The sequence below is a fragment of the Lemur catta genome, chromosome 8 (assembly GCF_020740605.2).
Source record: "Lemur catta isolate mLemCat1 chromosome 8, mLemCat1.pri, whole genome shotgun sequence".
Classification (NCBI taxonomy): domain Eukaryota; kingdom Metazoa; phylum Chordata; class Mammalia; order Primates; family Lemuridae; genus Lemur; species Lemur catta.
This window is the reverse complement of record NC_059135.1, coordinates 40,432,126-40,446,749: the sequence shown is the minus strand read 5'-3', so window position 1 is coordinate 40,446,749 and position 14,624 is coordinate 40,432,126. Positions and strand designations below refer to the sequence as shown.

General features: G+C 34.5%; 1 protein-coding gene across 1 annotated transcript in view; it reads right to left on the bottom strand.

Annotated features, from left to right (window-relative positions):
- The window catches only part of COL5A2 (collagen type V alpha 2 chain), a 149,741-nt gene that overhangs the window by 30,160 nt on the left and 104,957 nt on the right, over nucleotides 1–14,624 (bottom strand). Inside the window, exons 15-23 of the mRNA XM_045559859.1 lie at nucleotides 13,940–13,984; nucleotides 13,390–13,443; nucleotides 10,512–10,556; nucleotides 8,213–8,266; nucleotides 3,080–3,178; nucleotides 2,522–2,566; nucleotides 2,315–2,413; nucleotides 1,051–1,104; nucleotides 700–807 (exon numbers count right to left, since the gene is read on the bottom strand). Of these exons, the coding sequence (XP_045415815.1) occupies nucleotides 700–807; nucleotides 1,051–1,104; nucleotides 2,315–2,413; nucleotides 2,522–2,566; nucleotides 3,080–3,178; nucleotides 8,213–8,266; nucleotides 10,512–10,556; nucleotides 13,390–13,443; nucleotides 13,940–13,984 (603 nt within the window). The remainder of the gene's footprint in view (nucleotides 1–699; nucleotides 808–1,050; nucleotides 1,105–2,314; nucleotides 2,414–2,521; nucleotides 2,567–3,079; nucleotides 3,179–8,212; nucleotides 8,267–10,511; nucleotides 10,557–13,389; nucleotides 13,444–13,939; nucleotides 13,985–14,624) is intronic.

Sequence of the window (14,624 nt, the reverse complement as noted above, 5' to 3'; positions counted from 1 at the left end):
TCTTGTATGTGAAGCCCTTTGTGTTCTCTAAAGGTGAGATTATTGTTTTTATTTTCAGACCTGTTTCATTATACTCCAGTCACAGCTACATCTTCTGATGTTTAAAATTATCTAGTCCTTTCAGGCCTCCCAGCTTTACATTTGCTTTTTCCTCTGCTAAGAATATTCTTTCTCCTAATTTGTCTTGCTGGTAACCCTCATCGTCAGGTCTCAGCTAAAATGCTATCTTCTCAGAGGACTCTATTTCCTAACCCCCTAATCTAACATTATACCACTGTCATATACCCATAGTTACTCACCAACATGTCACCCCATTATTTAATAAGTGTACGTGGCACTTATTAAAATGTATAAATGCAATTTTTATTAACCTATTGACTTGACTATTCGTTACCTCCCCTCTAAAGTAAACTGTTGTTTAAATGAGGACTGGGACCATAGACTTCTTGTTAACTGCTGTATCCCAGCAACAAATAGCTCAAATTGGCATACAGTAGGGATTCAATCAATATTAGTTGAATGAATGAAGAGTGATTAGACAGTTGGCTCTATGCATTTGCAGATAATTGTACTGCAAATAAAAGATTAAGGCACCTGCAAACATTTCTCTTAACTGTTCTAATTTTTCTTACTATCCCAAAACTTACTCATATAAGTCCCCCACAACTATGAGAATATATTTTATTATTCAAATTTTACCCTTTCTCCTACTGGGCCTGGAGGACCAACTGTTCCTGGATCACCTCGGGGACCTCTTTTGCCTTCTTCGCCAGGTGGGCCTATTGGACCCTGAATACCATGTGGCCCCTATCAAAAAACAGAAGGACAGTTATCAGGAAATTATCACCCAGCCAGTGAGTTATGGTTAGAAGACTCATTTAATGATGTAAGTTACAAACTTTAAAGTATATTAAATATTATTTTAAACTATTAAACTATTTTCATCCCAATCTATTATAATTTTCATTGGTATTATTTTAAATGAGCATTTTGAGCTGTACACTTCTAGACAATTATGTTCTTCTTATCATTAAAAAAATGAAGGCTTACTGGTTCCCCCTTTGGGCCAGCTTCTCCTTTGAAACCTGGAACTCCCGGGTCACCCTAAAATAAAAATATTGATAGTTGTAAGAACCAGGACATTGAGCCAGTCCAACCTGTTCTAATTAAGTCCAATGAATAGGCCGTAAAATTTTTCTGCTACTGAGTCTGTACTGAATCAGCAGAATAATACAATTGTTTTTTAAAATTTTGCAAATCTTGTTGAATGTGTGTAAATTTTTATACAATTCAGTATAAGTTGATAGCAGTTTGTTTATTCTACAGTGGTCTTCAAGAGTTTTACTTTTAAAATCATGTTTTTTATCATGTGTAGCAGAATAATTAAAATTATTCCATTATTCAAATTTTATAATTAAAATTAGAACTAACAATGACAACTTCTATAGACAAATCTACTTTGGCTGTATTTTAGGATATAGACTTATATTTATGTTCTATTTATTTGGAATTTGGCAACTTCAAATCAGGCATTTCGGCTTTGGAGTGTTCTGGGGTTTTGTATATGTGTGTCTTTAAATGCCAGTTGTAGTTTATGTTGCAGGAATCAGATTACTGAATTCAGAAAATGGTAAAATCCAATGTGACATATCAGCAACACTTGTGTTTTAATAAATCTGTCACCAGCACTTAAGAAAAACTTATCAGCATGACCACATTACTTGGAACAGTATCTAAAGTATTTGTTTAAATATTTATTTTTATATATCAAGCTAAAAGCTACATAAGCACAACTTCTCAATGTTTTCATGTCTTATGGGGCTCATCACAATATTTTTTCTAATAAATAATTTCTGTGAAAATATGGAAACATTCAATATGAACAACATACTGGAATCATTCAAGAATAACTCTCAAGAAATAGCTGTTGAACTCACTTTTAGCCAAATTGTCATTTTAAATCCCTATTACACCTCCATATTACCTCAGACTGGCTTGCCAAATATTTCCATAACACTTGTTATTAAACGATTCATAAAATTCTATGAGATGGACCATAAAGTTATGATTTTATTATTTTAAATAAAAGAATACTAAAATATAACATACTGCAATAATGTTCTACTTAGAGTTTAAACATCTAAATTGCACAGTTAACATTTAGCCTTCACTTTACAAAGTCTCCAGGCTTCACTTCCTTCATTTGGACAAGTCACATTATCTTATGTTTCATTGCATCACATTGCATGTTGTTACTCTTGGCACTCTTAGTTGAATATACCAAAAGGGTGATAGTTGTTACAAAGGACATTACCGGTTGGCCTCGAATTCCCTGAGGTCCAGTACTACCCTGAGGTCCCGGAGATCCAGGGGGTCCTGCCGAGCCAGGAGGACCAGAGGTACCCGGAGAGCCCTGTCAGATAGCAAGAGTGACATGATGAGCAGAGATACAGGTAGGAGTGTAGGGTAAATAAGGATCATGTCCCTTTGAATTTCACATAGCATAAATGCAGTTACTTACCGTTGGGCCTTTGGCACCAGGTGTACCATCAGTTCCCACAGCACCCTAAAAGGTACATGAAAAGTTTAGGAAATATTAAGCTATATCTAGGCACATATGGGTAGTATTCAGATGTTCAGCCATCTTCCAAGAAGAGGCAGAAAATTTTCAAAAAATATCAACCATAATTGTATCATAAAAATTACTTTTTTTACTAATTCTCTTTTATATAAAATAGGCAAATCTTGAAGAGTTGACAAGGGAAATGCGTTTTCTTTATAAGTTTTAAGCAATCATTCAGAATTCAAAGAGAATATATTCAATATTGTATTTCAAAATACCTAGATAAGAGGACTTAACATGCTCCCACCACATAGAAATGATAAATATATGAGGTGTTAGATATTCTAAATATCCTGATTTGATCATTGCACATCCTATGCATGTAACAAAATATTACATATACCCCGTAAATATGTACAGATCTTATATACCAATAAAATAGGATGCATTTGTTTGGATTTTATAAAAAAAATGTCCAGCTTTCTGGGCTAGTTCTTACACATGCTAGGAACTTACAGGAAGACCTTGAGAGCCAACTGGACCTGGTGGCCCAGTTTCACCTCTCTGCCCCTGAGGACCTTCAGGGCCTCGTGCCCCAGTAGGACCTGCTTCCCCCTAAAGGAGAGCAAAAGGAAATGTTAATTTAAGAAAAATACAAGAGTGGTATTATACAAAGTTATTGCTTACCTGGAATTTTACATTTTAAACCCAGATATTTAAAGACATCAAGAGCATAAACAGGTTTATCAGGGACTCACTTCCCACCCCCTTATTTGATGATGCTGGAGGCCTCTTCACTAGGAATATTTTCCATACCCCAATCTACAGTTATAGAATTCCTACACATCCATCAGTCAGCTTAAGTTCCCCGTCCCCTAAACTGCCACAAAATCAAGAATTATTTTTTATCACATCTATTGGAATTTTTTAGTTATTACATATTTAACATTTAAGATAATCTAGTTCTTACAAAAAAAGTAAGAATAGCCCTACACCAGGAACCACCAAATAACTCAAAGAATAATAAGAATAGATATTCTTATCCCTGCAGAGTTTACTTTTAATATGCTCTTAGATAAATATTCAAGTTTTTCAAGCCCATTTCTGTATAAATAGCAGAAGTATATTCAGACTATTTAAACATCACAAATCAAATGAGAGAAGAAAATTGACCAGACCCGCTGTACTATCAGGAGTTGTTTCTGTTCGATGCAAACCTAGGCACTTCAAGTGTATCAATGTATGTACCGCATAATTGAAACCTGATGCAGTTATTAAAGAATAACCTAAATTATAAGCAAATTATTTCCTAATATTTTTTAACCAAATATCAGATATATTGTGTTGCAGGATTCAGATAATAGTTTTCCAAATGTGTCAGACTCACTGTAAAAACAGCCTATATAAAATTTCATACCATCATTACAAAAAAAGATATTGTTTCCTTGCCATATGAACAATAGAGCAAATCATATTTCATACTACAAGATATGATTTGATTTGTAAAAATCCATTTCCATTGACCTTCAAGAAAGCATGTATTCAGTAAAGTGAAATAGACTTAAGTCTGTTGTCCACTGTGAGTTGATTTTTGTGAGAGGTGAAAGGTGCAGATCATGTTTCAATCTTCTACATAAGGCTATCCAATTTTCCCAGCACCATTTATTGAATAAGGATTCTTTCCCCCAGTGTATGTTTTTGTCTGCTTTGTCAAAGATTAGATGGCTGTATGAGGATGATTTTATATCTGGGTTTTCAGTTCTGTTCCATTAGTCTATGTGTCTGTTCTTGTGCCAGTACCATGCTGTTTTAGTTGCTATAGCCTTATAGTATAGCTCGAAGTCTGGTAAATTGATGCCTCCCAATTTGTTCTTTTTGCTTAAGATTGCTTTTGCTATACAGGATCTTCTCTAGTTCCAGACAAAGCATAGAATTATTTTTCTAGATCTGTGAAAAATGATGTTGGTACTTTAATAGGGATTGCATTGAATCTGTAGATTACTTTGGGTAGTATAGGCATTTTAACAATGTTGATTCTGCTGACCCATGAGCACGATATGGTTTTCCACCTGTTTATGTCCTCTGCTATTTCCTTCCTCAGAGTTTTGTAGTTCTCCCTGTAGAGGTCTTTCACCTCTTTAGTTAAATATATTCCTAGGTATTTTATTTTCTTTGTTGCTATTGTGAAGGGTATGAGTCTTTGATGCGGTTCTCATTTTGACTGTTGTTGGTGTATAGGAATGCTACTGATTTCTGTACATTGATTTTGTAACCTGAGCTTTGCTGAATTTGTTTATCAGTTCCAGTAGCCTCATGGCAGAATCTTTGGGGTTTTCTAGATATAAGATCTAAGGCATGAAACTATAAGAATTTTAGAAGAAAATGTTGGAAAAACTCTTACAGATATTGGCCTAGGCAAAGAATTTATGAAGAAGACCCCAAAGGCAATCAATCACAGCAACAACAAAAATAAATAAATGGGACCTGATCAAATTAAAAAGCTTCTGCACAGGCAAGGAAACTGTCACAAGAGCAAACAGATAACCTACAAAATGGGAAAAAATATTCACATGCTACATATCCAATAAAGGGCTGATAATTAGAATCTATATAGAATGCAGGAAAGTTAGCAAGAAAAAAAATCAAACAACCTCATCAAAAAGTGGGCAAAGGACATGAACAGAAACTTTTCAAAAGAAGAGAGACTAATGGCCAACAAACATATGAAAAAATGCTCAACATCTCTAATTACCAGGGAAATGCAAATCAAAACCACAATGAGATATCACTTATCTCCAGTGAGAATGGCCTTTATCAAAAAGTCCCAAAACAATAAATGTTGGCATGGATGTAGACAGATAGGAACACTTATATATTGCTGGTGGGACTGCAAACTAGTGCAACCTCTGTGGAAAGCAATATGGAGATACCTCAAAGAGATACAAGTAGAACTACCATTTGATATAGCAATCCCATTACTGGGCATCTACCCAAAGGAAAAAAGGACATTCTATAAAAAAGACATCTGCACTAGAATGTTTATAGTAGCACAATTCACAATGGCAAAGATGTAAAACAACCCAAGTGCCCATCAATACATGAGCAGATTAATAAAATGTGGTGTATGTATACCATGGAGTTCTGTTCAGCTACAAAAAACAATGGTGATCTAGCACCTCTTGTATTATCCTGGGTAGAGCTGGAGCCCATTCTACTAAATGAAGTAACACAAGAATGGAAAAACAAGCACCACATAGACTCATCATCAGATTGGTATTAACTGATCAACACTTATGTGCACATATAGTAATAACATTCATCTTGTGTCGGGCAGGTGGGAGGGGGAAGGAAGGGATAGGTATATTCATACCTAATGGGTGTGGTGTGCACCATCTGGGGGATGGACATGCTTAAAGCTCTGACTCGGGTGGGGCAAAGGCAATATATGTAACCTAAACATTTGTACCCCCGGAATATGCTCAAATTTTTAAAAAAGTAAAGTCGAATACACCTGAGCTACAAGCATCTAATGACCTTGACAGCTTTTGGCAAGATCTAAGAAAAGCCACATATATTTTTAAACGAAAAAAAAAAAAAACACTTCTTTGACAGAAATTAAAGGATATTTTTTAAAAGCAGCATTAAGGGCAGAGCAAAGTGGTCAAGGCAATCTAATAATGAATATTATTTTAAGGCAAGATAGTGATACAGAGAATAAATAAATGCAGATTGCCTAGTTGAATTTTAATTCAGATAAACAGCAAATAACTTTTAGTGGCTTTTCCCATGCAATAATTGGGACACACTTATACTAAAAGTTTATTCTTTGTTTTTCAGAAATTTAAATTTGACTTGATTCCTTTATTTTTTCTGGCATAGTGTGTACCTATATGGATCTAATCCTAGAGGGACCTGGAAAACTAATATTCTAAGCCTTAAGAGGCTCATCAGTATCAATAAAACATGTTGAGTCCCTATTACCCTCACTGAAATGCAAAGAACTAGATGTGGGAGTTTATTTTCCATCCAGAAAGCAAGAGACCACGGCAGAACTTTACAGGAAGAGCAGAATCCTGGCCAAAAGCAAAGATTCAGAAATTTTATGGTGTGGGGAGAGGCAGGAAGACAAAGATGGGGAAAATTTCGACAAAAACAATTTTGCTAGATGTTTGAGATCAATTAACCAGTTTTCATTAGCCAACAATCAGTACAACAAAAATCCAGGAGGACAGGGAAGTATGCAAAGTGAACAGTTGTATACACAGTGATTGCTAGTGTAGTTTAACTTCAGCAGAAAGAAACCTCTTTCTGCTAATTCATAGAGTCCTAGGCATTGTGAGTATTCTTTCCTTATTTCCTTAGCCAGAACTCATTTTGGGGGTGTAGGATCTCACATGAAGAGACAAGGTATTTTGCAGGTTTTCATGGGGGTATATAGGAAGTTTGGGGCTGGAGTCAGTGGGAGCAAGTTTGGGACTTCAGGGAGCAATCAGAGTCAGAGGGGAACCTAAGAAGATCCCACTCACTTGAGTACACATTGAATTCTCAGTGAAAGCAATGAAATGACTTAAGGCACTATTTTAAAGTGGTCCCATCCATGTGGCACAAAGTTTAAAGATGATATTAAAGAGAGCTTACAAAATAATTTGACTTAATGATTCTCACATTTCAAAGAATATTTGAAATGTCAGCAACAGATTTTTTGCCAGGGGCACTTGTTTCTATGTTTAAATCTAATTTGAATAACACTACTAATAAGAAGCATGAACCTGTATTGCATCAGGAATTAGGCTAAGGCTTAACATAAATTGTCTCATGTAATCCTCAACAAAATTCTATGAGGAAACAGGCTTGGAGGGACAAGATGACTGCCCATGGCCACAGCCATTTTTGTACAGCAAAATCTTGTGTGGAAATTCCTTCTTCAAGAGGAAGAAATGATTGCCAAAGGGAAACTGGGTGTGAGAAGTCATCAAACACGTGTTGCTTAAAATTTAAAGTAGTGTTTTGAATTTATTCACTGGTTTAGCTAATATAATCTTAATGTCTTCCTACTGTAATCCTTGAATTTATCCCAAAGTACTGAGAGAAAGGGCAAATCGTGATTCACTACAAATTTAAGTCATCCCAGCAGAATACTTTAATCCGTTCGCACATGGAGAACCAAATACCTTCCCTGCCCACTCCTTTAACAGGGGTTGGGGGGTGTGCAGAGTGTTGGCAAGCACTGTGTGAAAGAACAGTCTTTGAACAACCTCTGATTTATTTTAACCTCCTATTGTTTAGAAAATTTTGCTGTTTATTACTCTGAGGCACTCTATCCAAGAATAGGGTTCCAATTTGGTTTAAAGCTCTTGTTCCTTGTAGCTGTTTTAGTTATTTGGTGTTAGAGATCTAACATAACAGATGATTTGATATTATAATTACATAAATATAAGTATTAATAATAATTCTTTAATTACATATTTTACAGTTTATTTCATTTTTTTTTCCATTTACTTTTCCCCCTTCATAATGGATAATGAGCATATCCTAGGGTCTTTCCTTAGTTAAGGGTAACTTCCATACTCTCCAATTAATGCAATATCATTCTGCACTTGGGGACTCATGTTGTCAAGCAGAGTTAAATAGTGTATATTAACATCTTACCTTCATTCCAGGATTTCCTGGAAAACCAGAAGAGCCTGGTATCCCAAGAGGACCCTATTGAAACAAGCCAGAAAATTAATCAGACATGTATTTAATTAATATCTAATTATGTCATTTTTACACTTTGGCATAATTTTGTATTTTGACACATAATCTAATTTTTTGTAGTGTTTCAATATTAGCCCGTGTTGATCATGAATATTCCCTCTCTCTCTCCCTCATATAAGATTTTCTTTTCATGCTCTTTTATTAGCACAATTTACTTTGTGTCCTTGACTCAACTTGTGCTGTTTCAATAAGATAAAATTGTTCCTTGGACTATATATTTAAGACCATTTCCACCAACAACTTTGTGCTCAATTACTATAAAATTCTAATTAAAAAAACATGGCTATGGAAAATATTTTGTAAATACATTTATGTATTTATAAAACACTATTTTTTGGCCTCATGGAATAGTTATTAACATTGACGATCCTGTGGAATCATCTGTAGAGCTTTAAAAAATACTGATTTCTGAGTTCACCTCTAGAGATTATGTTTCAATTGCTTCAGGCATCAATATTTTTAAAAGCTTCACAGGTAATTCTAATATGCAGCCAAAGTTGAGAATCACTGTTTTCATGAGTAGCAGATGAAGGTTACTAGATGATGCCTACACTATTAGTATGTATATTTTACTAGTAACCAGTCTCAATCATACATGGAATAATGTCTTCTAGATGTCATTATATCTTCTTTTTGAAAATCAGGGCACTATTAAAGTCAAATAATTTTATGGGGAAAGAACATGTATGGATCAATTGCTCTATAGCTCAGAAAATACCTGAATTATGTCTTTAGGCTATTTTAATAAATTAATTTAGTTTTGTTTTTCTTGGAGAGATATAATTTAATTAACTTTGACAAAATAAAACTAGAGACTTTGACACATGTCATTGGTTATAACCACAATCTATTTCTTCTCCACAGATCTTTTAGGATCCTTTATGCCTCTGGGTAAACCCAGCAGTTAAGGAGCAACAATTGTGGTTATACATATGGGAGAACTAATGCAAGTAAAGGAAAGAGAAAAAAGGTAGTATGTTAGAAATTTGTCAAATTAAAAATTTTTGCCTTTGTTTAAAATTTACTACCAGTAGACAACAAATGTTCAGATTTTCATATTCAAATGTGAGTTAAAGGTTCATAATTTACAAGGATAACCTATGAAATATTGCAAGATTGTCTGGAGCGAAGTATATTACCATTGTCAATACTGGGCATAAAAAGCACGGTATACAAAATATTATCACAACCTGAGACCTCACTGTTTCTCACTCCATCTTACACTTTTACTCTGATGGCTTTATTTATTGCTTATGTGTTAAAAATTCACAAATCTACATTTGCAATTCAGATTTCTATCCCAAGCTCCACTGTGGAATATCCTGTCACAAAATTAAACTCATTTCTTCCCATTCTAAACTTAAACCCATAAGCAATAGTCTGTTCCTCTTCCTATATTTCCAATTTCAGATAAATTAGATCATCCACTGAACTCCTTAAACCAGAAAACTCCGTGGCCACATCCATTACAGTTTCTTAGCTCATTGATATACAATCTGTCTCCACTGCTACTGTGGTAACTTTAGTTCATGTCTTTATGATTTCTCTCTGGGATTATGCCAATTGCATTAAAACTAACCCTTTAGTCTTATCCATTGTCATTTCATCTCTCCCATCACCAGCAGATGATCTTTCTGGTCATGAAGTTCCTATGCTTAAAGTCTCTGCATGATCTCTCATTAACTATTGTAGGAAAAAGCTTGAAAACTCTTTAACATAGTAAATATAGCCTTTCATGATCTAACTCCTGCCTCCCAATCCAATTTTACCTTCCTAGCATACTCAGGAGCTCACCATGTTTTTGCATCTATTCATCCTATGGGACATGCTATATTTGTGTCCATTTTATATACTCATCTTTCAAGACTTGGCTTGAAAGTTACTCCTTATTAAGTCTTCCTTGATATCATCTTCCATTAGATTTATAGGTACCTCCTCCTCTATATTCCCATACCTCCAGTTGTATGGGAGGTATGTTATTCTATGTTATAGCAATTAGCAATAGTATTATGCAACTATCTTAATTAATATATCTTTCTTCTTCAATAGAACAGTTTTGAATGGTAAGTACTATATGTTTATCAGATTTTTATTCCAAGTATCTGTGAGTGCTCTGTAAATATTTATGAATGTACAAATGGAAAAATGAATGAATAAATTAATAAATTAATATGAAATTAATACACCTCACCATTGGTCCAGGTTTTCCAGGCATACCATGTGCACCTCGTTGTCCCTAATTAGGAGAAAAATAGACAAAATAGTATAAGATTACATTTTATACTATATGTTCCTACAATTCATTGGCTTTACAAAAAAATTCCCATGTTAAAAATTGAAGAATAACTATTAAAGTTAACTGAAAACAACCATAATTTGGTTAACAGGAATAAAAATACACATTTATACAAAATTGTTAAGGTAGTAATAAACACATCTATCCTTAGAGCAATAAGAAACAAAAATGTAACTGTTTACAATTATTCTTTTTATTTCAATATATCACCTTCTATCATATGAGTTCAGAGACAATGAAAATTTGAACACCTCAACTTTCTTAATAGCTATATTAATTCAGAGGAGGAAAGTCTTCCTTGTAAAAACAAATAAAACGGGCAAGGTAAAGAAGCTGGATAGATGGGTTCTGCATGAATTAAATGAGCATCAGAAGAGAAATCTTTGCTGTCACAATATAAACACAAACCACTTCTATACCATATTGTGATGTTTAATGAAAAATGGATTCTTTTTGACTGTCGCCAAGTGTTTGGCACAATGGTTGGATAAAGATGAAATGCCGTAACACAGTCCAAAGCAGAATATTCATCAAAAAAAGCTAATGGTGTCTGTTTGGTGGTCCAGTGCTGGTATTATTCACTACAGCTTCATGAAACCTGGTCAATCAATTACAGCGGATGTCTACTGCAACCAACTGGATGAAATCATGATGATGCTTGCGATTAAGCAGCTGAGATTGGTCAACAGAGACAGGCCAATCCTCTTGCAAGATCACATGTCGCAAAGGACAACGAACGGTGTTCAAACTACAGAAGCTGGAATTGGAAACTCTCTGTCATCCATTGTATTCACCAGACCTTGCACCAACTACCACCTCTTCCAGGCTTTGGACCACTTCTTGTAAGGAAAAGTATTCAATTCTCAACAGGCTGGGGAAGCTGGGGAAAATGCCTTTCACAATTTCATCACCACTTGCTGTCCAGGCTTCTTTGCTGCTGGTATAAGCAAGCTACTGTTAAGATGGCAAAACCGTGTCAATAGTTTGGGCACATTCTTTGATTAACTGTACTGCTTCTTGTTTTACATAATAAACTAAACTTTTGATTCGAAATAGGACATTTCATATTTAATGACCTAATAACTGGACTCAGGAAGCACTATTTCTCATAAAAAAAGATATTATACATCTATAAGACCTAAACAACAGGTAGAGGCAGGATCCAAGAAAGAATGTATGGGTCTTGGTCCTGAAAGTGCTGGATCAAAAAGGAAAGTATATAAAGTCAGAGAACTTTAATGATATGGAAGCACTCTCCCACGACCCACAATTTAACACCCTGGGAAGAACTCTGGGAGATAGTAATAACTTGGGAGATGATTGTTGGAAACTCTAAAGAGCAATGGCCTACACTGAGGTAGAAATATCAGAAATGGCTTTGCAGATGATGGAAGAAAGCACAGAAAAGTGAACATACTAGATTGGCTGTACCATGTAAGGCTGGATAAGCTAATAGCTAACTATATTCGACAATATTCTCTATATCCCCATAGGACACTTTCCTTACCAAAGTGATAAGGAGTGACCTGGTGACAAGGTCTTACCCTTTCCAAACCAGTGTCCTGACTTTGGTACTATTGAGAAGCTTTGGGGTGTCAGTCCTACCTGGGCTATGGGTAATAGTAGGGGATGTTGTAAACCTAGAATTCCTAACAGCAGAGGGAATAATAGTATCTTGAAATAATAGAGGCAAGGTGATTGTCCTTAATTGTCAAAAGCAAAGTGGGTACAATGTAATGAACTACAAAATTAAAATATCAGCCAGTATAGCCCAACCTTTAGAGGGTTCTGAAAAGAATTAGAATATGCTCCCTATCCAGGTTCAAGGTACATAAGAGTTGGCAAGAGTATTTCTCAATCTTTACAATTAAAATGAATCAAAGACAGTTAATCAGGAGGTTAAGTTCTTTCAAAGGGTATACTCACAGTATTAATACCTACTTCTTAGGATTATGATGAACATAAAGTAAAATGCTTTGAAATATGTTTGGCATATAATAAGTCCTTGATACATGTTTGCTATTATTATAATTTTATTACTGTCCAAAGCCCATGTTTTTCTATGGACTATATTCCATGGTCTGATGTGTTCATTGTTTCCTTTTTCTCTCTCTTTTTTTATTTCAGAATATTAGGGGGGGTAAAAATGTTTTGGTTACATGAATTGCTTTTGCAAAGTTTGAGCCAAAGTTGTAAGTGTGTCCATCATCCATATAGTGTGCATCATACCCATTAGGTGTGAATTTACCCATCTGCTTCTCCCGCCCCAGCACCTGCTTGATTTCCGTTAAACTTTACTACCATATGTACACATGAGTGTTGATCTATAAGTTTCAATTTAGTAGTGAGTACATATGGTTTTTGTTCTTCCATTCTTGTGATATTTCATTTAAAAGGATGGTGTCCAGTTCCATCCAGGTTGTTAAAATGGTGTTAGTTCACCATCTTTTTTCTTAATTTTTGTATTAAAATATAATAAGTAGACAACAAATGTACTGTGGTTATGTAAGATTTTAACATTAAAGCCAGGTGAAGAGAATAGGAAAACTCTCTATACTATCTTTTCAACTTTTCTATAAACCTAAATTTATTCCAAAATACAAATTTAAAACGTAGGTGATTAGTACCATTAATCTTCACACTTGATCTTAGCCAAAAGGCTAAGAAGTGATAGTACTATTAATCTCATTTAAAAGGCATATTCAGTAAAGCAAGTCTTAAAAAGAGTTAAAATACACATCTCAGCAATATAAACAAAAGTGGGTATACTTACAGGAGCACCCTGTGGGCCAAGTCTCCCTCTTTCTCCTGGCATTCCCCTCGGACCCTGTAGATGAGAATAAAAGCATCTCTTGAAGTATCTAATTTGAACTATAGGTAGTATAGTTGTAAATCTACTACTTAATCCAATTCAAACTCAATATAATTGGTCACCAAGCACTGGTATTTTTAGCAGCAATGTTGGGTTTGACAAACTATCCACCTGTGGAGATATATAACCTACTGTCTCTTACAAAAATAAATTTAACCTAGCTCTAATGGTATGAATCTACAATAATACTGATTTGATCACTGAGTATAAAAAAAAGAATAAGGGCATTCAACAATTAAGAAAAACAATTAAATGTAGGAATCCTTTTTCATTACAAGGGCTCAATTCTCTTGGTGTGCTGGTCCATCAGCTGGTAATCAAGATTATTCCACCAGCTAACATTTGTTCTCCATGTCTTTTTATTTTTTCATTTAAACATTCTTTTAACATAATCTAAAAAGCGAAGAAATATAATCTTAGAAATCTAAGGAATAAGGAAATCAATACGTACCAGAGGACCCATGGCACCCATTTGACCAGTAGGGCCAGCTTCACCCTAAAGCAAAAATTAGATTACATTACAGTGTGAGAAACCTACAATTGATATTCGCATCACTTTGTTCCATGTATGTATAATTCTAAAGGTATAATATTTTCAGAGAGCATAAGAAAGGTGTAATTTCAACGAAGGATTTCCGAATTTTATTTTATTACTGATTCTCAAAATGCAATAAAAAATTTAGTTTCTATAGAAATAAGTCTAAACTAAAATTGGGGATTTAAACAAGATTGATGGAAACTATCACACCTACCCACAGTAATCAGTCTCAAAAAGGTACCTATTTGTCTATGTCTGATATGTCTCAAGTAAAACTTTACAAAGCTAAAATTGACCGTAATACTCTCTTAATATCCATTATAGGAAACTTAGAAATAAAAATTTTAAAGTCAAATGCTTTTATATATATATCTCATGATGCTTCCCACCAAAAATTCCTCTATACTTCCTTGATGTTTTATCTCCCTCTAGAAACATAGATAAATTTTGGGAAGAAACAATGTCCAAAAGGTTCTGGTATTAAAAAGGTAGTACAGAACAGAGCTAATGAACCATCTAAACTGCTCAGATATTTTTAAAGAAAACAAATGAATGTCTTTTAAAAGATGGATTCATAGCACCATTTTCATATAAATAC